Source organism: Pleurodeles waltl, chromosome 10, assembly GCF_031143425.1.
Source record: "Pleurodeles waltl isolate 20211129_DDA chromosome 10, aPleWal1.hap1.20221129, whole genome shotgun sequence".
Classification (NCBI taxonomy): Eukaryota; Metazoa; Chordata; class Amphibia; order Caudata; family Salamandridae; genus Pleurodeles; species Pleurodeles waltl.
In genome coordinates this window covers 284659307-284686442 of record NC_090449.1, presented here as the reverse complement: position 1 = coordinate 284686442, position 27136 = coordinate 284659307, and the positions used below count along the sequence as shown (strand labels likewise).

The 27136-nt window shown below is 47.7% G+C and overlaps 1 protein-coding gene across 3 annotated transcripts in view; it reads right to left on the bottom strand.

The window, feature by feature from the left end:
• ERCC4 (ERCC excision repair 4, endonuclease catalytic subunit) overlaps positions 1 to 27136 on the bottom strand; it is a 232308-nt gene that overhangs the window by 80409 nt on the left and 124763 nt on the right. For all 3 annotated transcript variants that reach the window (XM_069210419.1, XM_069210420.1, XM_069210421.1), the window contains one exon: positions 14620 to 14730. In XM_069210419.1, coding sequence (XP_069066520.1) covers positions 14620 to 14730 — 111 coding nt within the window. The remainder of the gene's footprint in view (positions 1 to 14619; positions 14731 to 27136) is intronic.

The following is a 27136-nucleotide window of genomic DNA, read 5'->3' as shown; positions in this document are numbered from 1 at the left end:
AGGATTTCCGCCGGAAGTGCACAGGGGCCGGAGTAGCTTGCAAAGTTGCGGTCCCCAGCAATGCAGCCCAGCGAGGTGAGGCAAGGACTTACCTCCACCAAACTTGGGCTGAAGAGTCACTGGACTGTGGGGGTCACTTGGACGGTGTCGCTGGATTCGAGGGACCTCGCTCGTCGTGCTGAGAGGAGACCCAAGGGACCGGTAATGCAGCTTTTCGGTGCCTGCGGTTGCAGGGGGAAGATTCCGTCGACCCACGGGAGATTTCTTCGGAGCTTCTGGTGCAGAGAGGAGGCAGACTACCCCCACAGCATGCACAAGCAGGAAAACAGTCGAGAAGGCGGCAGGATCAGCGTTACAGAGTTGCAGTAGTCGTCTTTGCTACTATGTTGCAGGTTTGCAGGCTTCCAGCGCGGTCAGCGGTCGATTCCTTATCAGAAGGTGAAGAGGGAGATGCAGAGGAACTCGGCTGAGCTCATGCATTCGTTATCTAAAGTTTCCCCAGAGACAGAGACCCTAAATAGCCAGAAAAGAGGGTTTGGCTACCTAGGAGAGAGGAAAGGCTACTAACACCTGAAGGAGCCTATCACAAGGAGTCTCTGACGTCACCTGGTGGCACTGGCCACTCAGAGCAGTCCAGTGTGCCAGCAGCACCTCTGTTTCCAAGATGGCAGAGGTCTGGAGCACACTGGAGGAGCTCTGGACACCTCCCAGGGGAGGTGCAGGTCAGGGGAGTGGTCACTCCCCTTTCCTTTGTCCAGTTTCGCGCCAGAGCAGGGGCTAAGGGGTCCCTGAACCGGTGTAGACTGGCTTATGCAGAATTGGGCACATCTGTGCCCAACAAAGCATTTCCAGAGGCTGGGGGAGGCTACTCCTCCCCTGCCTTTACACCATTTTCCAAAGGGAGAGGGTGTCACACCCTCTCTCAGAGGAAGTTCTTTGTTCTGCCATCCTGGGCCAGGCCTGGCTGGACCCCAGGAGGGCAGCTGCCTGTCTGAGGGGTTGGCAGCAGCAGCTGCAGAGAAACCCCAGGAAGGGCAGTATGGCAGTACCAGGGTCTGTGCTACAGACCACTGGGATCATGGAATTGTACCAATAATGCCAGGATGTCATAGAGGGGGCAATTCCATGATCATAGACATGTTACATGGCCATATTCGGAGTTACCATGGTGAAGCTACATATAGGTAGTGACCTATATGTAGTGCACGCGTGTAATGGTGTCCCCGCACTCACAAAGTTCAGTGAATTGGCTCTGAACAATGTGGGGGCACCTTGGCTGGTGCCAGGGTGCCCTCACACTAAGTAACTTTGCACCTAACCTTTACCAGGTAAAGGTTAGACATATAGGTGACTTATAAGTTACTTAAGTGCAGTGTAAAATGGCTGTGAAATAACGTGGACGTTATTTCACTCAGGCTGCAGTGGCAGGCCTGTGTAAGATTTGTCAGAGCTCCCTATGGGTGGCAAAAGAAATGCTGCAGCCCATAGGGATCTCCTGGAACCCCAATACCCTGGGTACCTCAGTACCATATACTAGGGAATTATAAGGGTGTTCCAGTAAGCCAATGTAAATTGGTAAAAATGGTCACTAGCCTGTCAGTGACAATTTGGAAAGAAATGAGAGAGCATAACCACTGAGGTTCTGATTAGCAGAGCCTCAGTGAGACAGTTAGTCACTACACAGGTAACACATTCAGGCACACTTATGAGCACTGGGGCCCTGGGTTACCAGGGTCCCAGTGACACATACAACTAAAACAACGTATATACAGTGAAAAATGGGGGTAACATGCCAGGCAAGATGGTACTTTCCTACACCATGGCGCCAGCATTCGACGGAAATCTTCTTCCTAGCTTCTGCACGTCGACGAGGACGTCACATTAGCCCACGCGACGCCGTCTGACGTCATACAGGCAATAAGAGGTCCTCGCCGACGTCAGTACCAACATTTTTTACGTGCATGAGAACAATAACCCAATGCAATGAAAGAACAAGGCAACATCCCATAACATTGCAAATCACACAACATTGCAATAAAATGGCTATAGATTTAATATAACTCTTTTTTTTTTTTTTTTAATGCAAATATATGCTAATTATGTATATACACAAAGATACATATATATATATACAAATATCCATATATACAAAATCTATTGCAGTCTTGAAGACCAATAGGATTACTTGGTAAGACCAAAAAGGCAACGGGGAGGCGGGTGGGGCCGTGAGGAATCCACAGGTAGCTAATGTATCACCAGAAAAGTCGTTACCGAAGGTAAGTAACTCGTTCTTCTGATGGATACAACTACCTGTGGATTCCTCACCTAATGAATAGAGTCCCAAATCAGTACCACGCCCGGTGGTGGGTGCCTAAATGGTCAAACCAATAAATCCTGCAGCACTGACCGTGCAAAATGGCCGTCCCTTCTGACCTCAGAGTCCAAACAGTAATGCTTCGCAAAAGTGTGAAGGGACGACCAAGTTGCGGCCTTGCAGATGTCGACCACAGGAGCACCTCTGGCCAAGGCCGAAGTGGCCGACTTAGCTCTGGTGGAACGAGCTCTAATGCCATCAAGAGGATCCTTCTTTGCTAAAGAGTAACAGATTTTAATGCAAATAACAACCCACCTGGAGAGTGTTCTCTTGAGGACTGCCTTTCCTCTCCTCTTGCCCACGTATCCGATGAACAGCTGATCCTCCAGCCTGAAGTCCTTCGTTCTATCAATGTAGAAGCTTAACGCCCTCTTTGTGTCCAAGCGATGTAGTCTCTCTTCCTCCTTTGAAGGATGAGGCGGAGGATAGAACGTGGACAAAGTAATTGTCTGGGCCAAATGGAAGGGTGAAACAACCTTCGGGAGGAAAGCAGCCTTGGTCCTCAACACCACCTTATCCCCATAAAAGTTTGTATAAGGGGGTTTTACCGATAAGGCCTGCAACTCACTCACCTTGCAGATGTTATAGCCACCAAGAAGACTGTCTTAATAACTAAATACCTTAAGGGGCAAGAATGCATAGGTTCAAAAGGGGACCCCATAAGGAAAGTCAGGACCAAGGACAAATCCCATTGAGGCATAACAAATGGTTTTGGAGGATATTTATTTAGAAGACCTTTCAAGAATCTGAGAACAATAGGGGATTTAAATAACGATGGTTGGTCTGGAAGACAAATGAAGGCTAACAAATAACCTTTAATGGTAGCCACTGCACAACCTTTCTGCGCTAGAGACAGAGCAAAAGACAAAACATCTGACCGGTGAGCATGTAAGGGATCAATCTGTCTCTCTCCACACCACATAACAAATTTAGACCACCTATAAGCGTAGATAGATTTAGTGGAGTGTCCCCTGGCCGCTAATATAACATCCACTACATCAGGCGGGAGAGAGAAGGAACTCAGGTTGCCCCGCTCAATCTCCAGGCATGTAGGTGCAGACTCTGGAGGTTGGGGTGTAAAACCTGCCCCTGCGACTGCGAGAGGAGGTCTGCCCTGAGAGGGAGACGGAGCGGAGGGCACAGTGAGAGTTGGAGAAGATCGGAGTACCACACCCTCCTTGGCCAATCCGGAGCTATTAAGATGACTTGGGCCCGGTCTTGGCGAATCTTCCTCAACACCCGAGGAATCAAGGGATGGGGGGGATGGGGGGAAACGCGTAAAGGAAATGGCCGCACCAGGTTATCTGAAACGCGTCCCCCAACGCTCCCTGCATCGGATACTGGAGGCTGCAGAATAACGGACAATGCGCGTTCTCCAGAGTGGCAAACAAATCTATCCGAGGAAACCCCCACACCTGGAAGATTAAACGGACTTGATCTGGATTGAGACGCCACTCGTGGTCGGCCGAGAAATGGCGACTGAGACTGTCCGCATGTACATTCAAGACCCCGGCCAGATGATTTGCTACCAAGCAAATCTGATGGTCCTTTGCCCAGGACCATAGTCGAAGAGCTTCTCTGCAGAGAAGGTACGACCCTACTCCTCCCTGTTTGTTTATGTACCACATCGCAGTAGTATTGTCCGTCAGGACCTGTACCGACTGACCACGAAGGGAAGGGAGGAAGGCCTTGCGAGCCAGACATACAGCCCGCAACTCCAACAGATTGATATGAAAAATCTGTTCCTCTGGAGACCAAAGCCCTTTGATCTCCAGATCCCCCAGATGAGCTCCCCACCCTAGAGTGGAAGCATCCGTTATGACCGTGGTCACTGGTGGCGACTGCGTGAACGGCTTTCCTTGTGAAAGATTGTTGCCCGCAATCCACCACTTCAAGTCCACAGCAGCATCTCCGGAGATCTTGACAGCACCTTCTAGATCTCCTTTGTGTTGAGACCACTGCCTTCGGAGGCACCACTGAAGAGCCCTCATATGCCAACAAGCATGCGTGACCAACAGTATGCAGGAGGCAAACAGACCGAGCAGACGAAGGACCTTGAGGACTGGAACTACCCCTCCATTTCAAAACATTGGAACTAACTCCTGAATATCTTGAATCCGCTGAGGCGGAGGAAAGGCTCGATTCAATGTTGTATCCAGTACTGCCCCTATGAACAGGAGGCGCTGAGAGGGCTCCAGGTGAGATTTGGGCACGTTCACCGAAAAGACCAGGTCGAACAACAACTGGGTTGTTGACTGCAGATGATGCGACACAAGCTCCGGAGACTTGGCTTTGATCAACCAGTCGTCCAAGTAAGGGAATACTGCTATCCCCTTCCTTCTGAGCTCTGCCGCAACCACTGACATCACCTTGGCGAAGACTCGAGGTGCTGAAGTAAGACCAAACGGGAGGACCGCAAACTGATAGTGCTGCGACCCTACCACAAACCGGAGATACTTCCTGTGCGACTTGAGTATCGGGATATGAAAATAAGATTCCTGCAAGTCGACAGACACCATCCAATCTTCTTTGTTCAACGCCAAAAGCACCTGAGCTAGGGTCAGCATCTTGAACTTTTCCTGTTTGAGGAACCAATTCAAGATCCTCAGATCCAGGATTGGTCTCAACCGACCATCCTTCTTGGGAATCAGGAAGTACCTTGAGTAACAACCTCGACCCCTTTCCTGCTCTGGGACTAACTCCACCGCGCCCTTTGAAAGGAGGACTTGAACCTCCTGTTCTAACAACAGGAGGTGTTCTTCTGAACAATAAGATGGGCGGGCGGGATGGGGGGCGGAAACTCCCGAAAGGGAAGGATGTAGCCTTTTCCCACAATACTGATGACCCAAGTGTCCGATGTAATAGTCTCCCACTTGTGGAGAAAATGCCGTAACCTCCCCCCCTACAGGAGAGGAGTGAGTGGGAAATGGTGGAAGCCTAAGGCAGCTTTCCCTGCTGCACCCCTCCAGAGGACGAGGAAGAGGCAGAGTACTGCTGAGAGGCTCCTCTGGTGCGGGCCCTACCCCTCCCTCTAAATGATCTATAGGGGAGGGAAGAGGTGGGTTGCTGGAATCTCCCCCGAAAGGAAGAGGAGGAAGAGCCACGCCCAAATCCACGAAACCTCCTGAAAAATCTGGAGGAGGCAGAAGAAGAAGGGGCTTGCAGCCCTAATGATTTGGCTGTGGCCCTGCTTTCTTTAAATCTCTCCAAGGCCGAATCTGCTTTGGCTCCAAACAGTTTGTCCCCATCAAACGGGAGGTCCAACAGGGTCGACTGCACGTCCGCAATAACCCTGAGTTACGGAGCCAGGCCTGCCTCCTTGCCACCACAGCCGTGCCCATTGCCCTAGCCACCGAGTCGGTCGTGTCCAGCCCAGACTGGATAATCTGGGTTGCGGCAGCCTGGGCATCCGAGACAACATTCAAAAGGCCCTGGGGAAGCTCCGTAAATGAAGATGAAATATCGTCCATGAGAGCATGGATGTATCTCCCCAGAATACAAGTCGCGTTGGTGGCCTTCAACGCCAAACTACAAGAGGAAAATATCTTCTTGGATTGTGCATCCAGCTTTTTAGAGTCTCTGTCTCCTGGTACCGTCGGGAAAGATCCAGGCGCTGACCTAGAGGAACAGGAGGCTTGCACCACCAAGCTCTCCGGCGTAGGGTGTCTAGACAGAAAGCAAGGGTCAGATGGTGCAGCTCGATATCTCCTGGCCACAGCCCTATGAACAGCTGAGGAAGATACTGGCTTCTTCCACACCTCTAACACTGGATCAAGCAAAGCCTCATTAAATGGCAAGAGCGGCTCCGCTGCAGCAGAGGCCGGATGCAGTACCTCAGTCAGTAAATTCTGCTTCGCCTCTGCCACCGGCAAAGGCAGGTCCAGAAAGTTAGCCGCCTTCTTCACCACAGCGTGAAAGGTAGCAGCCTCCTCCGTATATTCCCCTGGAGAAGAAAGGTCCCACTCAGGGGAAGTATCCAGCCCACTGGCTGTATCCAGACCATGCAGTCCATCACCAGAGTCCTCAATCTCTCCTTCCTCCAAGACTCGTTGGTATTCCTGCTCTTCCAAAAGACGGAGAGCACGCCTCCTCGAATGTAGTCTTTCCTCGATACGCGGAGTCGACATGGCCTCCGCCGAAGTAGAAAGATCGGCGCCGATCTCCAGAACCATCCGACGCCGCGTCCGGCGCCACAGGCAGCTTCGGCGCCGAGGACGAAATCCTGACGTCGACGGGATGGAAACCTCCGGGGCCAAAACCTCTGGAGCCACCGGAGTGGCCGCCGACACCGGCGCCGAGGCCACATTCCCTAAAGGGAGAAAGGGCATAAAGGGTGCCGGCCGTAGAGGTGCAGGATCACCCAATGAAAAGGCCAAGGGCCCCGAAGGACCAGCTGGAGCACCTTCTGGAGCCATCTGTTGAAAGATGGTATACATCGCATTCAGAAATGCGGTATTATCGGCTCCAGGGGCGGGAAAAGCTGGATACTGGGGTGCCTGGATCGAAGGCGACCCCGACGCCAGCCTCGACGTCCGCGACGCCGGAGACATCACAAGAGGCTGCATCACCTCAACCACAGACGCCTGTCCAGGCGAAGTCGGTGACGTCGGAGAGGGCAACGGCGTCGATGGATGTGGCGTGACCGTGGGACTGACCTCCCAAGTCTTCCGACGCCGAGCCGAAGGCGACCTCGAACAAGACTCCTTGCTGGAATGACGCCGTGAATCCCTACGGCGCCGGGAGTCTCGATGACGCCGATGAGACCTTGGCGAAGAAGACTTCTTATGATGTTTCTTCTCCTTTCTCTTCGACTTCGCCATGAATAGTTTAGCCTCACGTTCTTTCAGGGACTTCGGATTCATGTGCTGACATGAATCACAAGTTGCGACGTCGTGGTCGGAGCTTAAACACCATAGACAGTCGGAGTGAGGATCAGTAACGGACATCTTGCCGCCACACTCTCGACAGGGCTTGAAACCCGACTTCCTCTGAGACATAATTACCGCAGAGAAAATCCACGCAGCAGAAAATACACTGTAACTATGAAAGTAACAGTAGCTCCCTCGAAGATAACCGTTTTGAATGCACGGAAAAAAGGGAACTGACGTCGGCGAGGACCTCTTATTGCCTGTATGACGTCAGACGGCGTCGCGTGGGTTAATGTGACGTCCTCGTCGACGTGCAGAAGCTAGGAAGAAGATTATAAAACAACAGATATCGCATAAAGATGAACTGTCCAACCAGAACCACATATGCTAATGGAGAACCAGTGTAAAACCACTGAGGAAAACAAGTACAACATTTTTTATTTAACCAGGCAGTTGTAGTTGGCTCTATATAACTTTGAACATCATAGCCCTGTGAAAATCTCTCACCCTGTTAACAGAGACAAAACTTAAATAACTCTTCTAAACATTATTATGTCTAGCAAGACTTCAATTATTTGTAATTGCTAAACTTGGTTTCTGAATAAAAGAAAAAAAACTACACTACTCTTCTGCATCTATCCAGTGTACCCAAGATCAACAGGAAAACTCAGTTAACCCAGTTCCCATTTACTTGTTCTCCGATTATGCAAAGTAAACACTACCCGTCTCCATTTCTTCTAAAGTCATTGATGTTATTTTGGTGCTTACAAGAGAGTGCCCAACAATAAACTCTAAATCAGCACCCAACAATGGAAAAAGCAGGTCGCATTCTGGGGTGACAGTGAATGTGCTATATTACATATGGGACAACTGAGTATAATAGAGAAGGGAGACGTGCTCCGGCTTGAGACAAGTTGGAAAAATGCTTAGTGACACTAATACTGATGATAACTTATGCTGAGACTGTGAATCCATATCAACCACAAATCAGATTAAGCGATGAGCTAGATTTACCCTTAGATCTTGTAGTGATGCCATCTTGGACCCACGTTGGTCTCTTGTTTTAGTTTCATTTTATATTTCACATTAATGAACATTTTAGCTGTATTGTGTTTAGCTTTTTAGTCGTGACATTTTACACACTTTGCTTGCATGATAATATTCTAGGAATATATTATACAAGTTGCTTGTTTTAGTTAGCTTTTTCCAGACATATAATCAGTACATTCTGTTCAAGGACAGAAACGCAGTACACAATATCCTCGTGCTTGTGTTGCCCATTTAGGAGGCAGCTCTAACATCTAGATATAGCATGGCATCAGAGCTGTGTTTTTAACACAGCATGGCTTTTATTATATAAATGGTGTACTGACCAGAAAGAGGCTAGAGACACTCCAGTTGCGACCATCGTGGGACCAATGCCACGATCAACATGCAGCTTTGCTGGCGCTAACCTGCCAGTTTCCCCAGAGGTTTGCCATCCACACTACAGGCTGACTCCTGACGCAGTTCCCACGTATGGGCTAAGGTTAATCCCTTAGTTCGGGCAGAGGGAGACCTGCTATGCTCTCAGTATCATCTTAGGGTTATGTAGGAACATCTAGAAGTCATTTATCATGGTTGGTTTATTCATTCTCTTTATCACGTTCATAATGCTGGTTCCTTTGCTTTGTTTCATTTACCTAATTATTGCAGCTCATTCTCTCTATGCAAGACTAGGATGATTGTTTCAATAAACTTATTGAAAACTTCTCAGAACACTCTTGTGTTTCACCTGGACAACCATGAGTAATACAACTAAAGGGTGAGATCTGTTTCCATGACTTCCTTGGGAGTCAGAGTGTCATGTTCAGGTTGCCACAAACACCATTCACCCCAGCAGGGTTAGGATTATACGTGAGATACTGTGAGCTAACCAGGAGTTGGGCTGGCAGTATCAGATGCTGTGGCAGGACTAAGTCTCCACCATTCTGAAGTTCAGTATTCCTAATACGCAGGGCTAGTATTTTAGTAGGAACTGTATAACACTATGGCACAAAGAGGAAAGTGAATTGGTAGCACAACCCACTCTTCAGAAGCTCAGCCCTTTCCATGGCAACGAGATAATGTTAAACCATATGGTGACCATCACCTACACTTCCTGCTCAGTGCACACACAATAAGGGACTTAACATAACTGCAGACAACCAAGTATCAGGTATTTTTGTTTTACTGTAAGTTCTAATTGCATATCCACAAACCCACCAAGACCTTATCTTTTTTTCATTTTCTAATGTGTTGACTTACTGTGTTAGCTACATGTTAATCTGATATTTCATTTTTCTTTATTGACTCTGATGATGGCTCCATGAATCCAACTGTTCATTCTAGTTGCCATAGACATATGATGCACACAATCATTACTATTCTAACACCTGCTCGAATCCAGTGATAGATTGGATGGCTGCCAGCAGCCTAAAGCTAAATGGTGATTAGACTGAGGTTTTGGTAATCAGCAACAATCCATTTTAATGAAATGAACTCAAGTAGGTCCATTTGCCTTGGGGACCTCCCTTCTCCCAAAGCCAAAAGTAAAAAGACTGGGAATTATGCTGGACAGCAATTTCTCCATGTAGGTTCAGGTTAGAAAGTTGTCATATAGTTAGTTTGGTCTTCTAAGATCCCTCAGGAGGCTGCCTCGCTGTTTGCCTACCAATGTCAGGAAAGTGGTTGTATAAGGTCTGGTATTATGCTTGGACTATGTGAACTTCTTATATGTGGGGAGCCGCAATCAGTGAGTAAAAGGGGAAAAGGGATTAAAAATGCAGCAGACCGGATCCTTTTGGGGAAATCACAAAACATGCGGACACCTCTCCTGCACTAGCCAAACTACACAGGTTGCCAGTACATAACAAAATTCAGTTTAAGGTGTTATGGTTGCTCCATCGTGTGTTACATATGAATGGGCTGCAAATCCTAAAGCATTTGATTTGCCCCTGCCTTTCCGGGAGAGAGCTAATACCCATGGTGAAGAAGGCCAGGAGCGGTGGGTATTTGCTTGCATACTTAGCCCCGAAACAGTTGAACACCCTACCATTAGCTTCTAGGATGAATGACAACATGCTTAGTTTTCAGGAAACAGCTCAAGACACTCCAGTTTGATTAGAACATCATGAACTAGACCCTTTAGGACTTTTAGCTCTGGGAAGACCATCAGGTAGCCCTGCACTTAAGAAATCTCTTAAATGGAAATAGAAAATATTTGGTTTGCTTATACATACATGCCTTCACAGATACGCATGAAGAAAATAATAATGTTTTAGATAATCACCATGTTTTTAAGTTAAGCACAAAACTATCAAAAAACAAAAAGATACATCTACAGTAATCAAGTAATTTGATAAATAACACTCATTTATTACAAAAAGAAAATCCCATCTTCTTCAAAATCTCCTCGACTGTATGGGTTGCCTGTCTGGTACAGATATCCAATCTGCTCTTCCTCATTTTTCTGAGATGGAACAAACTATCCTTTTTAAGTCTGGCTTGATAGCGCAATTTGTGCCAGACCTTATATGATGCACAAAAGAGACCTTTCTGAAGTACTACAGAAAGGGACTGTGGCTCCGCCCAGATCTTTCATCAGAGTACAGGTTTTGGTTTGTCAAAAGTTGTGAGCTTTCACAAAAAGAGTGCTTACCCTTCAAACAGTTGTGATCATTTATGTACCTATCAGCTTCATCCAGCCTCTGTATCAAGCAAAGTTATTGTGTTTAAACTTGAAGGTCAAACAAATACAAAGTGCTGCTATTCAACAACTTCTCCTAGATATGTAGATAATTTTGGGCTTACCTCTTCTCCGGGTTGCCATGTGTGAAAGCTTATGCTCAATACAATAGGTCTTAGTTGGGTAGGATGACATGCCAAGGATAAATGCTACAGGCCTGATTGGTTTGTTAGGAAAAGTTTAGCCAGATGCCATAGCGAAAATCTATTTTCCTACCTTTAACAACAAAGGCAATATCTTCATTTATTGATTTATTTTGAAACACACATGTTAAAGCCAATAAGCATTTGAGGGTGGATTGTTACTATACCATGTTAAGCATGAAGACATATTTTATTACATCAAATCTCACATATTACCTTTGTAGGAAAGGATTTTGATGTGAATTATCCCCTCTGACAAACCCTATGAAGTAGAACATTTGCACTGTAATAATTCTTGCTACAATCTTTGTGGAACGTCCGACTCCACTACTTGCCAGGATGTTCCACCCCCCCCTCCCCAATGGAATAAAGTCAATGACTGAAGCACTCCACTTGCATCCATAATAACATTCAGCTTGGAGCAATGGGTCAGTCACTGTAGACACTGGCTCTATTTACCTATGATTAATGGCATTTATCACTTGCTCATTCACCTGCAAATGAGTGTGCTTCAGTACCAGGAGTGGCGGGCCAGCCCTTCAATATCCCATATTTTCCTCTAATTTCTTTCCTTCTCATCTTTCTACTTTCAAGATTTTTAGAGGACGCTATAGCTTCCTAGACAGTGCTACTTTCCTGCCATCGATTTGATCTGTAGTGCGCCACATCCCGCCAGGCCACAATCCCTAGACCAGGCTACTATCCCTAGACCAGGCTACTGTTGTGGAATGGTTTTGTCCATGGTTTTTACCATTCCATGACAGCCAACACATTGGTTCTTAGCTCGGCAGACATGCTGAAACTTTCAAACACGAAACACCATTTCAAGATGACCATCTGTTGCAATTTTTAATTGCATTTGTTGCTAAAAGCCTATTTTTAGGTGGAAGCATGTTTTGTTTTTTATTGTTATTCTTTTAATTTCCCTTGCATAGGTTGCTGAATTTCTGTGTGAGTTTATTGTGGTCGTGTAAGTGGATGAATGCAAGAACGAGTCAGTCAGTGGATGACTGGACTCATGACTGTATGACTTACTGAGGGCCTAAAACCATCACTGAGTAGGCACTTCATTTAAAAGCGAGACCTATTTTCTTTCACATATTTTTTCAGTGCCTGAGCAAAGTCACAGCATACCTGAATAATTCAGTCGACCTAGAAATTAACATAGCTTGGGTGGGGTAAACATGTTCGCAGTTTGCAGTACTCTAGCAACAGACTTCAAGACAAAACCACTAATGCATACAAATAATATGGTACTATAGGAAGTTCTGAAAAAACGTGTTCCCTTGAAATACTCTGTCAGGACCTTGAGTGATGAATCACTAGCTGGAAACTCGAGGCTAAATGGATTTCTGATTTGACTGCTAAGAACTAATAGCACATAGTTTACCCTGGATTGATTATAATCAATAGTTACCCCTCCCAGCTTTCTCTTCATAATTAGTTACTGCCAAGCGATCATATCAAAACGTACACTTTGATCAGTACTATTCGTAGACCAAGACCTCTGAGGCAATGCAAATAATTTTTAAAACACGCTTTTATCAATGAAAACAGGTAGGAAATAAAACAATGAAACATAAAACTATCATAATTAAAGATTATTATTAGTAAAACATTTTCACCATAACTGTCTTGTAAAAATGCACCAATCTACTAAAATCAAATGTTAGAGAAGGCCGTTGGTAATGCTACAGAAACATACAAAACAGGGAAACAATAAGCAAAATCAAAGATTTGGAGAGTAAATCAAACTCCAACAAACAAAACTGCTCGACAGATACGTGCCAAATAAAGTGGCCCCAGGAATAAAACTGAGAAAACAATGAAATCAATAGAGTTGTGTGCACGTTAACGTTGTCACAGAAACCTTTTCCGAAACGAAAAAAAATGTATTCATTAATCAGCACCTGGATGAACATATTCCATAAGATTTGACATGCTCTGGCCTCCTGGCACCCTCGTTCACGCAGAGCATACACAGGTAGCAAAGAGCTGCCAACTAAACAGCACTTCGGCACCATAGAAACATACACCACCAAACCATTTAAATAATGTCACATGGATCACATCACTCCTTCAAAACTTCGTGACCTATTTACCTAACAAATGATGTGGTTTAGAAAACAATGTGTATGGGCAAGATGGCAGTATAAAGAAGCCTTTGCGTGTCCTTCAGCACGCCAATTCCTACAAACACAACACCTAAAAGCTCTTAACAGTAACTAACTTCAACCACTACTAAACTAGACATTTCACAGATCTCTATTAAAACTACACAACAAACACACCCGACGGATGGAAATCTGGAACCACATGAGCCTAGATTTAAAAACCGATACAAAGCCATACTAATTGTAGAAACCACAATTTAGGTCTGACAATGTAACAAATACGTTGCTGTGATCCTCTGAAATCAACCCCCCAATAACACTTTCCGTCTTGATCACTAGAATAACACCTCTTCCATAATATCCTGGATTTACAACATTAAAGTTACTTCTAAACATTCAACTACTGCAAAGTTTTTAACCTCGAAACCCAGTCCTTCTACAAACACCCCCAACTAGCATATCACTAATCACAGTATGAACATCAGTTCGACGAAACAAAGCTCCCTTTAAATGAAAACTAGGGAGCTGCACCTTTAGTTCAGGTGAGTCGAATGCATGTCACGTCTTGGATAATCACTATGTAAATGATCTGCATCTATGTTCCTTCCATGCACATTTATTTTACTTGGAAACTCTAACATGAGTCTGGCCCTAAATTGATACCTCTGGTGTTAGCTGTAAATGTGAGTACACTCACATTTGTATCAATGCTTGGACTGCAGTGTTAACAGTGTCATGTAGTCTCCGGCTTAATATACTGTGATTTGTGACACTACTTCATAGTTGAGTAAATTAGAACTAAGCCAATGACCTGGCAATACCACACAGTGCATCTCACATTCGCCCATTCAGCACCACTAGTAGGAAAAGTATAAAACACATTTTATATGTCTCTCTGAAAAGGATACGAGCTTGTAGGACACAGCCAAAATATTTAGAAAGATAACATTTTGATTCTTCAACAGGTCTCGTCTTCACAAAGAAAGACTTGTCAAAGGTTTGGAACCGCCATGAATGGCAACTGTGTTCCCGCCCAGAGACGGCTACAGAACAAGGTGTGCTTTATGAAAGCAATCACAAGAAGAAAACGCAGATGCTTCAGGGGGTAGAATACCTGAGGAGAACACTGAAAAATACACTAATTTGTGTACGCTGTCCTCTCTGTAAAAGGTTCTCTGTTCTTTTCGCATTGATTACCATGTTGTAATAACCAAACTTCTCTTCGGGCAAGACCTGCCTTGTAAAAGTGAGAAGACAGTGGTGCAGCTTATACTGGCACTAATATGTACGTTTTCAAAATGCGACCAGAAAAAGGTGGGAATCAAACTTCGATACCAGGTGACCACGTCCTCACCTGGACCACCAAGAGCTTCGCTGTTTTTGTTCTCATTTTCAATTTCTTTCAGCACTTCTGTCAGGGCTTCCCATTTTGGGTTGCTTTCCAGTACTAATTCCTTTCTTCCATCTAAAAAAAAGATGCCAGTTCACATATGTTAATAATCACGATTATGGATTTTCATGAATACTTGGAACACATTTGGTTTTAAAATGCAAAGTGAAAAACAATGACTGCATTAGAACAAGATACTTCGCTTCGGTAATGCCTTATCTGGCAGAGACAATCACTAGTTGCAGATTCCTTAGCTTTGAATTTCCCCCCAGGTATCAGACTGGATCTGGAGATCTTTCTTGAGCAGTACCACTGCACAAAAAACTCTGACTACTGGTGCATCAAAACTAAAGCCCTGAAAGGGGAGTCCCGGCCCCTAGAAATCAGTTTGCAGTGTCAGGACGATGGACGGGTCGGTAAGGAATCTGCAACTATATACTGTCTACCAAATAAGGTGTTACCGAAGGTAAGTAACTTTTTCATCTGACAGACCTCTAGTTGCAGATTCCTTACCTCTGAATAGATATCCAAGCAATACATTCCCCGGAGGGGGGTCTGCGAACCAAGATCATCCTAGAAAGCCCTGGAGGACCAAACGGGCAAAGTACATCTTCCAAAGGACCTGACTGTCTAGGCAGTAGTGTTTGGTAAATGTGTGCACAAATACCCACGTTGCCGCCAGACAGATATCAAGGACTGGAACTTTGTGTGCTAACACAGTGGTCGCAGCTGCAGCTGAAGTAGAATGAGCACGGAAACCCTCAGGAGGATGCTTTTGGGCCATTGCCTAGCAGATCTTAATGCATTTTGCTTCTGCACTGCCCATCCTTTCTTCACACCCACATATACGACAGAGTTGATCATCCACCTGGACTTGTTTTGTACGATCAAGGTAGAACACCAAAGGTGATGGATTGGCCTACATGAAAGGACATAACCACTTTTGGCAGAAAGGAGGCCCTAGTGAGAAGCACCAGTTTGTCAGGCTAGATGGAAATGTTTGTCAGGCTAGACGGCTTAGATGACAATACCTGCGGCTCATTCACCCTGTGGGCTGATGCAATACCTTCAAGGAAGGCTGTTTTCAAAGTGAGAAGTCTGAGAGGACAATTGTGGAAAGGCTTGAAAGGAGCGCACATCAGAAAGGTCAAAACCAAATTCAAATCCCACTGAGGCATAATGAATGGGGATGGAGGTTACAGATGGTTAAGGCCTGTAAGGCAACCTATTAACATTAGGAGACTTAAAAAAAACTGAAGGTTGATCACACTACCTCAATAACACAGAAATAGCAGACAAATAATCTTTTAGAGTACTCATTGCAGAGCCCTGCTGGGCCAGAGAAATAATAGGACCTCAGAGAGAGGGGCAGAAAGGTGGGCAAGCGACTTGTCTGTGCATCATGTCACATATTTCTTCCAACAATAGGCATATACTGTTTTGGTGGAGGGAAGCATGGCTGCCAAGATTACATTATTGACTTCAGACAGAAGGTCAAAACCTGTCAACTGTCGCCACACAAACTCCACACAAGAAGGCGGAGAGTTGACAGGTTCACATGCAGAACCCTCCTCCCCTGCTGCTGCGACAGAGATCCTTCCAAAGGGACATTGGAATCGGAGGATTGATGACATGCTCAACAGCTCAGCATTCCAGACTCTCCATGCCCAGTCCGGAGCCACAAAGATTAACGGGGCCCGGTTGTTCTTGATCTTCTTGAGAACTCTGGGCAAAAGTGGTATGAGCAGAAAGGCATACAGGAGGCCTGAGTTCCACTCAAGACGAAAAGCATCTCTGAGCGATTGCCGCCTGGGAAACATGCAAAACTGCTGACACTGCAACTTGTCTGCGGAGACAAACCGATCTAACCAAGGCTCTCCCTACTGCTCAAAGAGACCTTGCTCCACCTCTGATGGAGATGCCATTTGTGATCTGGTAGAAATTTTGGGCTGAGTTAGTCTGCTCTGGGAGATGCTGAACCACCAGTGATGTGCCCTGCTGTTCCAGCCACATCCAGAGGCACAGAGCCTCCTGCCAAAAGATCCATGACCCCACCCTGCCCTGCTTGTTGCAGTACTACATGGCTGTGATACTGTCTGTAATCACCTGTACCATCTTCCCCTGGACAGAGGGAAGAAATGCCTTAAATGCTAGCCAGATCACACGGACCTCCAACAGGTTTATGTAGAGTCTGGACTGCGCAGGAGACCAGATGCCTCTAATCTCCACCTCTCCCAGAGGGCCGCCCCATCCCAGGAGTGATGCTTCTGTCACTTCTGTCAGATCTGGCTCAGGAAGGGAAAGGAATCTGCCTCTGACCCAAATGCTGTTTGTAAACCATCTACAAGTTCTAGACCTTGATGGAGAGATTCCCCTGATGCAGTGACCACTGAAACTTCAGTTCCCCCTACAGAGCCCGCATAATGCATTCTGGCATGTGTCACTAGCAGGTTGCAATGTGTCCCAGCAGCCTCTTAATCAAGGGGAAGTTCCTGTCCCTAGAAATCAGTTTGCAGTGCGGGGAGGATGGATGGGTCGGTAAGGAATCTGCAACTAGACTATGTCTCTACCAGCTATATCGTTACCGAAGGTAAGTAACTTGTACATCTGATAGAGACTTCTAGTTGCAGATTCCTTACCTTTGAATAGATATCCAAGCCATACCTTTCCCGGAGGTGGGTCTGCGAACCAAGATCACACCAAGAAGTCCTGCATGACCGAACGGCCAAAGTAGCCGTCCCTTCGGACCTGACTGTCCAGGCAGTAGTGTTTCGTAAAAATGTGCAGAGATGCCCATGTCGCTACCTAACAAATGTCCAGGACTGGAACGCCCTGTGCTAGCGCTGTGGTAGCAGCGGTAGCTCTGGTGGAGTGAGCACGCAAACCTTCAGGAGGTTGCTTCTTAGCCACAGCATAGCACATTTTGATGCACAAGAGCAGCCATCGTGAAATGGTCCTCTTCTGCATCGCCTTTCCCTTCTTTGCACCCACATATCCCACAAAGAGTTGATTGTCCACCTGGAAGTCTTTGGTACGATCATGGTAGAACGCCAATGCTCTTTTTGGGTCCAGACGATGGAGTCTCTCCTCTTCATGAGAGGGATGTGGGGGTGCATAAAAGGTAGGCAAGGTGATGGACTGTCCGACATGGAAGGGTGTCACTACTTTAGGTAGAAAAGAACCCCTTGCACGAAGTAGCACTTTGTCAGGATGTATGGCCAAGAAAGGTGGCTTAGAGGTAATGGCAACTAAAAAGACAGTCTTGATGGTTAAGCGCCGTAAAGGGCAGTTGTGAAGCAGCTTGAACGGGGCACACATAAGGTATGTTAATACCAGGTTTAGATCTCATTGGGGCATGATGAATGGGATAGAAGGAAAGAGATGTGTAAGGCCTTTAAGAAACCTCCCAACTATAGGAGATTTAAATAAGGAAGTAACCTCAAAAAAGCAGAGACAGCAGAAAGCTATCCCTTAAGAGTGCCCAGGGTGGAACCCTGCTGGGCAAGGGAAAGAATAAAGAGGAGGACTTGAGAAAGAGGAGCAGATAGAGGATCGACAGATTTGTTGATGCACCATACCACAAATTTCTTCCGACAGGCGTATACGGTTTTGGTTGAGGGACGCCTGGCTGTCAAGATAACATTACAGACTTCAGTAGGCAGGTCAAAAGAAGTCAACTGTCGCCTCTCAATCTCCACGCAAGGAGGCGAAGGGTGGACAGATTCAGATGGAGGACCCTCCCCTGCTGCTGCAACAGAAGATCCTCCCAAAGAGGCAGTCTGATCGGAGAAGCTATGGCCATGCTCAACATCTCAGGATACCAGACTCTTTGTACCCAGTGCGGAGCCACCAGTATAACTTGGGCCCGGTCTTCCCTGATCTTCTTCAGAACTCTGGGCAGAAGTGGTATGGGCAGAAAGGCATACAGGAGGCCTGAATTCCACTTGCGACGAAAGGCGTCGCCGAGTGAGTGCTGCCTTGGAAATCCAACGAGCAAAACAGCTGACATTGCGCATTCTCTACAGAGGCGAACAAGTCTAACCAAGGTTCTCCCCACTGAAGAAAAAGACCTTGCGCCTCCTCCGGATGGAGAAGCCATTCGTAATCGACCATGCATTGTTGGCCGAGTTTTTCTGCTCTGGCATTCAAGGAGCACGCCAGGTGTTGAACCACCAGGGAAATGCCCTGATGTTCCAGCCAAGAGCCTCTCAACAAAGGGTACACGACCCCACTCCGCCTTGTTTGTTGCAGAACCTACTCCGCCTTGTTTGTTGCAGAACCACCAAGGCGGTGGTGTTGTCTGTTAACACTTGCACTGCTTTCCCCTTGAGAGAGGGAAGAAACGCTTTCAATGCTAGTCGAATCGCTCAGAGCTCCAGATGGTTGATTTGGAGCCCGGTTTCCACCGGAGACCAGAGGCCTCTAAACTCCGCCTCTCCCATGTGGCCGCCCCACCCCAGGAGCGATGCATCTGTCACAACTGTAAGACCTGGTTGGGGAAAGGAGAGGGATCTGCCCTTGACCCAATCCTGATTAGTTAGCCACCACTGTGGGTCTCTCGCAGTTCCTTCCAAGATCTGGACCTTGTCTGAGAGATTTACCTGATGCTGCGCCAACTGGAACTTCAGGTCCCACTGCAGAGCCCGCATGTGCCATCTGGCGTTTTGAACTAGCAGGAAGCAGGAGGACATGAGGCCCATCAGCTTCAGAGTCATTCTCACTGAAATCCAGGACAGAGGCGGAAACATCGGTATCATAGCCTGTATAGCCTGGACTCGCTTTTCGGGAGGATATGCCCAAAACTGCACTGTATCCAGAACAGCTCAGATGAAAGGGAGCGTCTGAGAAGGAGTCAGGTGTGACTTTGGCACGTTGATAGTGAACCCCAGCGAATGCTGTAGTCTGGAGGTGGGAGACAACTGCCTGGGGCGAGGTTGCCTTTAACAGTCAATCGTCGAGGTAGGGGAAGACTGGGACCCCTAACCTGTGCAGATGAGCTGCCACCACTACCATCACTTTCGTGAACACCTGAGGGGCACTGGTAAGGCCAAGGGGGAGCAAAGGTAAACTAAAAGTGCTTACCACGAATCGTAGGTGACATCTATGGCCCGGCAAGACAGGAATGTGGAAGTATACGTCTTGCGAGTCCAACTCTACTATCCTGTCTCCGGGATCCAGGGCAGATAGGACCTGAGCCAATGTCAACATTTTGAACTTCTCCTTTTTGAGAAAGAGGTTGAAGGACCCAAGATCTAATATAGGACATAGACCCTTGTCCTTTTTCGGCACCAGAAAGAAGCAGGAATACAACCACAACCTACTTCTGGCAACGGAACCCTCTCTATAGCTCCTTTGACGAAAAGGGCTTGGACTTCCTCGTTGAGAAGCACCATATCATCCTCCGATATTCGATGGTATGAAGGTGGCATGGCTGGAGGAGGTGTCTCGAAGGGGAGGGAGTAGCCCCTTCGGACAATCTAGAGGACCCACCTGTCCGAGGTAATTGATTTCCAATGGGGCAGGTGATGGTGAATCCTGCTGCCAACTGGTTCCTGGTGTACCCGCGGACTAGGAAAGTTTGGAGGCTGAAGCGGGGGTTAGGGTGGACTGGGTGACCCGCTGGGGCCCGGATCCTCAGGGGCGTGGGATCCCGCGTCCGCGCGCAGGGGCTGTACAGTATGCGCAGGTCAATGGCCAGGGGAGAAAGGACGTGGTTGGGTGCCCCTTACGTAGCCACGAAAGGGGCGAAAGGCAGACTGCTGGGGTCTAGAAGCAAGCGCGAGGCCAAGGGACCAGGCCATGGCTTGGGAATCCTTAAAGCGCTCGAGCGCCGAGTCCACCTTGTCTCCAAAGAGAGGTGTGCCATCAAGGGGCATGTCCATCAAGGATTGCTGGACATCCCCTAAAAATCCAGATGTTCTCAGCCAGGCGTGGAGTCTCAATGCCACCGTCGATACAACCGATCTGCCCAGAGAGTCGGTCGTATCCAGTCCACAACGAATCATGAACTTCGCTGCATCCCTTCCCATCTGTTACAGCTTGGGAAAGGATAGTCCGGGCCTACTCCGGAACTCTAGGCAGCACTTGCGCAACCGTATCCCAGAGAGTATGGGAATAGGGGCCCAAAAGGCATGGCGTGTTCACGGACCGCAGCGATAGACTGTTGGAAGAAAAAAACTTCTTCCCCAAACTGTCCAGTCTTTTTGATTCCCTATCCGTGTGTGCGGCAGGGAATGTGCCAAATGAAGAGGAAGCCTGGATGACAAGGCTCTCAGGTGTGGGGTGTTTGGTGAGGAATTTTGGGTCTGTCGGCGCAGGCCAATGGCGGCGGGCAATCGTCCTATTCACAGGGGCCCCTGTGCTGGGTCTGGACCAAGTACCCAAAAGGACGTCTGTCAGTGCCTCATTAAAGGAGGGGTTCGGAAGAGGACGACCCAGGCTGAAGCACGTCAGTTAGGATATTAGGCCTAACCGCCACAGAAAGTAGCTCGATGTTGAAGACCTCAGCCGCCCTTCTCACCACAATGGAATAGGAGGCACCCTTCTCCGTAGCCACAGAGCATACCAGTGTCAGGGGAGGTGTCTAGACCACTGGCATCACCCAAATCCTGCACCCAGTCCCTTTGGGGGTCAAGCTGATACTCTAAGGGGCCACCGTCCCCTCCAAACTTTTCCCGTATCCATACCCATAAGCATAAGGGTCTGGATCAACCCTGGACCCAGGAGAGGCCATAGAGAATGGAATCAGCATTGAGCGATGTCATTGCGGCTCCAGGTCATCGGGTATGAGGATGGGATCAACGTTGATTGTGGGCCCTACCGATGTCGGGAGCGTCTTCGTCTGACCCGACGCTGAGGAAGGTTGCTGTGGCACAACTGCTGTCGGGATGGATTTGTAATTGCATCCAGAGGAGCCATCCAGAGCCGTGGCTGAAGCCTACAACTTCGAATCCGAGGGGGCCCCACCAACTCACATGTGCCTGAGGGCGCCGAAGGTGGGTCGGTCTGCCCAAAAATGAGGCGCATTCCCTCAGAAAATTATTTGAGCTGGGCAGGGGTGGCTCCATCTCCCGGGAAATCGGGGAAGCGCAGAGCCGACCCAGATGAAGGCTCCAAGGACGGAGGCCTACAGCGTCGACGCTCTTCCCGCACCGCATCATCCAAGCGACTGGGTGAAGTCAAAGAACGCTTGTCCTTCTTCGACGACTTCTTATTGTGATCTGAATGTTCTGATGATTTTGAGGACGAAGAGTGGTGATGACTCCACCGGCAGGTCTCGAGACCTTCCTCTCGAACGAGACCGTGAGCGCCGCGGAGTCGAGTGTCAGAGCACAACTTTGGGTCGTGACCGCGCTCCAGGCACCAAAGGCACACGAGGAGCGGATCCGTCACTGACATCGTTCGGTGACAGGAGTCGTAGGGCTTGAATCCGGTCTTGCGGGAAATCCCTCGACGCATCCACAAACTCGTCAAAAGAATTCGACAAAAGTGTTGACGTAGTCAAAAAATGACTGAGGTCGCTCTCTCCGGATCTGCGCGTAGGCTGGCGCGGAAAGAAAAGAATTGATGTCAGTGAACTGGGGTGGCGCCTATATATAATGGCGACGTCATCACGGCAAACACAACGCTGAGTCGACCGACGCAACCTGATGGCGTACAGAGATACTGCTTGGAGAAAAATCTCTGGATCCAGTCTGACGCCTGGGGAAATTCAAAGGTAAGAAGTCTGCAACCAGAAGTCTCTATCAGATTGAGGGTTCAAAGATCTAGGATAGAGCGGAGGTCCTTGCCCTTTTTTGAGTACCAGAATGTAGCGGGAATAGCAACCTCAAAGTACTTCCGGCACAGGAACCCTCTTCTATAGCTCCCCTGGCCAAAAGAGCTGTAACTTCCTCACAATAGCTCCCCTGGCCAAAAGAGCTGTAACTTCCTCACGGAGAAGGGATAAGTGATTCTCCATCATATGGTGATCGGATGTGGGCATAGATGGAAGGGTAGGTTCGAAGTGCAGGCAGTGGCCCCCTCAGACTATTGGCAAAACCCACCTGTCTGAGGGATGGCAGATCCTGATGGGGATTCAGACTAGGAAGACAGAGGTGGCTGGTACCCTTTGAAAATGGTGGGGCGAGTGACGTGCTCCACCACTTCCCAAACAAACAAAACAAAACACCCCCTCCCTCCAAAACCCCAAAGAAAACCACCCCTCCATCCAAAGCCCCACAAAAAATACCCCTTACCTCCAAAAGCCCAAATAAAAACATAACACTTACATGCATTACACATATCAAATAAAATAAAAGAGCACTTACCAAAGGACTGTGTGTCCTCCTCGTGCTCTTTTCCTTTTCTGATGCAGGAAGAGCTGCCCTAACCAATCCAGAAACTGCTCTCATGCTGTTAGCTGCATTAGAGAAGCGCCTGGATTGGATGGAGCAGGCTTGTTGGACGCCCCTGTAGACCCTAGAGGCCTGTGATGGTCTCCACCCAGGTGGAGAGCTTCAAAGTGTGCATGTCAGCTTGGCCGGCACAAAATGGTCAGCCAAAGTGACATGCACACTATGGAGTGTCCAGTCAGCCCTGCTTCAGCAGGGTTGGGGGGTTGGCAGATTGGCCAGGCCACTGGCTCTCTGATCCACGAGATCAGTGGGTCCCACGCAGAGGCTGGGCAGCACGCGTGGTACGGTGTCTGGCCGGAAAAGAACACGATTGGAGGCCACTTTCCTAGCCACGGAAGGGGTCTAAGGCAGACTGAGGGGGACGAGGGGTCGCCGCAAGGTCCAAGGACCTGGCCGTAGCATGAGAATCTTTGAAGCGCTCAAGCGCCAAGCCCTCCTTGTCTTCAAAGAGTCAGGTGCCATCAAAGGGCATGTCCACCAAAGTAGCCTGGACATCCCCTGAGAAGCCAGTCATGAGCCAGACGTGGTGCCTCAGAGCCACTGTCGAAGAAACAGCTATGTCTAGCGAGTCGGTCATGTCCAGTCCACAAAGGATGGTGAACTTGCTGCGTCTCTCCCATTGGCAACGGCCTGAGAGAGTACAGACTAGCCTTCTAGAAGCAACTGTATTCCACAGTGTGTGGGAGTAATGGCCCAAAGGGCATGCATTGTTCACGGACCACAAGGCTAGACTGGTAGAAGACAAAATCTTCTTCCCAAGTGTGTCCAACCATTTGGATTCCCTATCCCGGAGTGCAGAAGGGAACATGCCCTGGGAAGTACCGACTCGGAGAACCAAGCTAGCAGGTGTGGGGTGTTATGTCAGAAAGCTTGAGTCCCCTGGAGCGGGCGATGGCAGCAGGCAACTGTCCTGTTTAGAGGAGCCCCTGTGCTGGGTTTGGACCAAGTACCCAGTATGACATCCATGAGGGCTTCATTAAAGGGCGCATGGGTTCAAAGGATTAAGCACCAGGTTGGAGTACCTGTGTCAGGTTGTTAGCCCTGACAGCCACTGAAGGCAACCAAGGTCCAAGACCTCAGTTGCTCTTCTCACCATCATGGAATAGGAAGCTCCCTCCATCGTAGCCATGGTAGGAGAGAAAGCATGCTAGTATTTGGAGAAGTATTCAGTGTGCTGGCCTCACCTAAGTCTGTACACCAGTTCATAGGGTTTTGGAACTGGTATTCTAAAGGGTCCAGAGACCCCACTCCCATTCCTCACCATAACTTAGCACACAAGAAAGGGGCTCATGATCCGACATAGGAGGCAAGGCTCCTGCCGGCATAGTACAACGCCCATGCAGCTTTGTGTCAGAGTCGGCAATGGGAATGGCACTGCACGTGGTTGCCCGCAGCGCTGGAAGTGTCGGATTCTGGACCGGCGTCTGTGAAGGCCGGGGTGGTACGACCAGCATCAGTCCGGATCCAAGGCTGAATCTGGGTGTGCCCCTCAGCACTGAGGCCGAAGTCGCAGGACCCAAAGGGGCCCCTTCCAACTTTCCTGGGACCACACATGCTCCAGAGATGTTGGACTATCCAAAAAATAAGAGGTGCATGGCCTCATAAAACTCCTTGAGTTGTGCAGGGGTCGCTCTGGCTCCCGGAAACTTGGGAAGGCACAGAGTCAGCCCTGGAACATGCTCCTCAGAGCGAGGCCTTAAACGTAGACACTCCCATGTCTCGTCAGTCGACGGAGAAGATGAAGTCAAAGAACACTTAGACTTCTTAGACTTCTTCTTGTGCCTGGACTTAAACGATTGCCCCGAGGACATGGCGTGGATGACGACGATGGAGGACTCCGTGAGCAATCCTGAGACCTTCCTCTCGACCAGCATCGCAACGTATGCAGAGTTGAGCGTCCGGCCGCCATCAGGTTCAGGAACCGCTCCCTCAAAGCCTTCAGATGCATGGCCCAACTCTTGGAGCACAAATTCAGGTCATTGTTGCACTCCAGACACCAAAAACACACAAGATGCAGATCAGTCACGGACACTGGTCGATGACAGGAACAGCATGTCTTTAACCTGGTCTTCCTTGATGACATCCTCGATGCACCAGCAGTTGAAAACTAAAACACCTTCAACAAAAAGTCAAAAAAAGGCAGTCAAATATGACAGAGGGGTAGCTCTCTTGGATCAGCGCTAGCAGGCGCGGAAAGAAAATAATGTACGTCAGTGTGCTGGGGTGGTGCCTACATAGGATCCACAGCTTTATATCCGGCACAGACGATGGACTGTAGAGCCGACTGACGCCACCTAACAGCACACAGGGATACTTCTCAAGAAAAATCTACAGATCCAGTCTGACACCTGGGGGAAATTCAAAGGTAAGGAATCTGCAACTAGAAGTCTCATTCAGATTCTAAGTTTTATGGGATTATTTTATACTAAAAAGGTTTTGACATGTTTACTGCAAGACACAGAAACGAATAATTGAACAAAATACAGAAAAAATATTTTAGGCTTCGAATATTCTTCATGTTGACTACTTATTTTCTGGTCATGAAATAATAATATTCTCTCTCAGGTATTCACAAGCGCCTCTGTTGGAAATTGATTACGTGACCAAAAGAAGTCAAAATATAGCACTTACGGTGAATCACTTTTGAAGTTAATGAGTATTAAGAGGTAGCAAAATAGTCCAACAGAAACATGATCAGCTGTGTAACAATGTAAACTGTTATACAGTCTTGCCAGAACAGTCTCGAAACACGAATGATGTCTGCGTGTTCAAGTAAAATGCAGTTATGGAGCAGACCATGAGAAAATACCACATTTTAAAAGGCAGTAATAATGATAACAGTAACAAAACTAATGCATAAACTGTGCACGGTGATAGTGCTCTGGTGACCGCACAGAAGTGTTAATAAGTGCTGTATGTAACAATGTGTGTGCCACAAGTGATATAAATAGGCAAAAAAAAGTTAATGTATATTTTCTCTTATCCACTCAGTTTGTTCGCATTGTGGCCTATTTTTTGTGCAGGCACTTGGCTGACCACCGCTACTGTTGCGGTGGCTGTGCGCTGCCCGTTAGCTGCTGGTGTCTGTGGCGATCCGAATCTTGTCTCTCTCCTGCCTTAAGTCCGTCAGGACAGTCAAGCAGAAAAAAAGCTGAAAAGGCAGGTTTAGTGCAGTTTGAATTACGCTTTGTAGCCTTGGGTATTTCAAAGTGAGTTTGGTAGGAAGGGAATTCTCTGATTTTAAAAACATTGTTTTGACTTGTTTGTTAGCATGTCCTTCTTCAAACAGTTCTCTTCTGAAGAAAACCAACTCGAATGCTATGCGTTCACATTGTTATAACCACACGCAAAGTAAGAGCGTACAAGATACTAGCCACGTCCCGCAAGGGAGAGCTGCCCTGCGAACTGAGACAACGTGGACAAAACCAACCAACAACCTTTTTTTCAACGTATAAATCCAGTTAACTATTAACCCGATTCCTTGTCTGATGAAAACTGTGCCTGTGCACAGAGAGTAATCTAATAAGGTGTGAAAAGGGTACAAATGGCCATGGCTTCAGAGGACCAAGGCACTGCAGCAGGGGTGTTATTAAATCTAACCTTATAAATGGTGGAGAGGAGGCATCAGAAAGGCTGCACTGCTTGAGTCAGATTCCCTAGTTTCTGCAACTGAGTACACTCTGGTGGATATTGAAAGTTGGAATCTCAATAACAGGCTTTTGCTAAAACAGCCTTTGTGCAAGAACTACAACATGGACCTTAAAACTACAGAGGGAGAAGATGCTAGTTTTACATTGGGTTCTAGTGCCCGTTTTGATCTTTCGGCTACCTCTCTGGCGCATGACCCTTTGCCAATTCGACTTACTAGTGAATATGTGACAGTCTCTAAGGCATGGCAGGTACTTATTAACTTTGATCCTTCTTTTGCTGGAAAATTCAGCAGCAAATACCCATACTGTCTGAGCAGTTTTGATAGGTGTTATGCTAACACTGGTCATAAGTTCCAAGTCTTCCGAGAGAGGCTCGTACCAATAAGAAAAGCAAGCACTGGCAAAGCCAATAGGTCTCGCCTAAGCAAGAGCTAT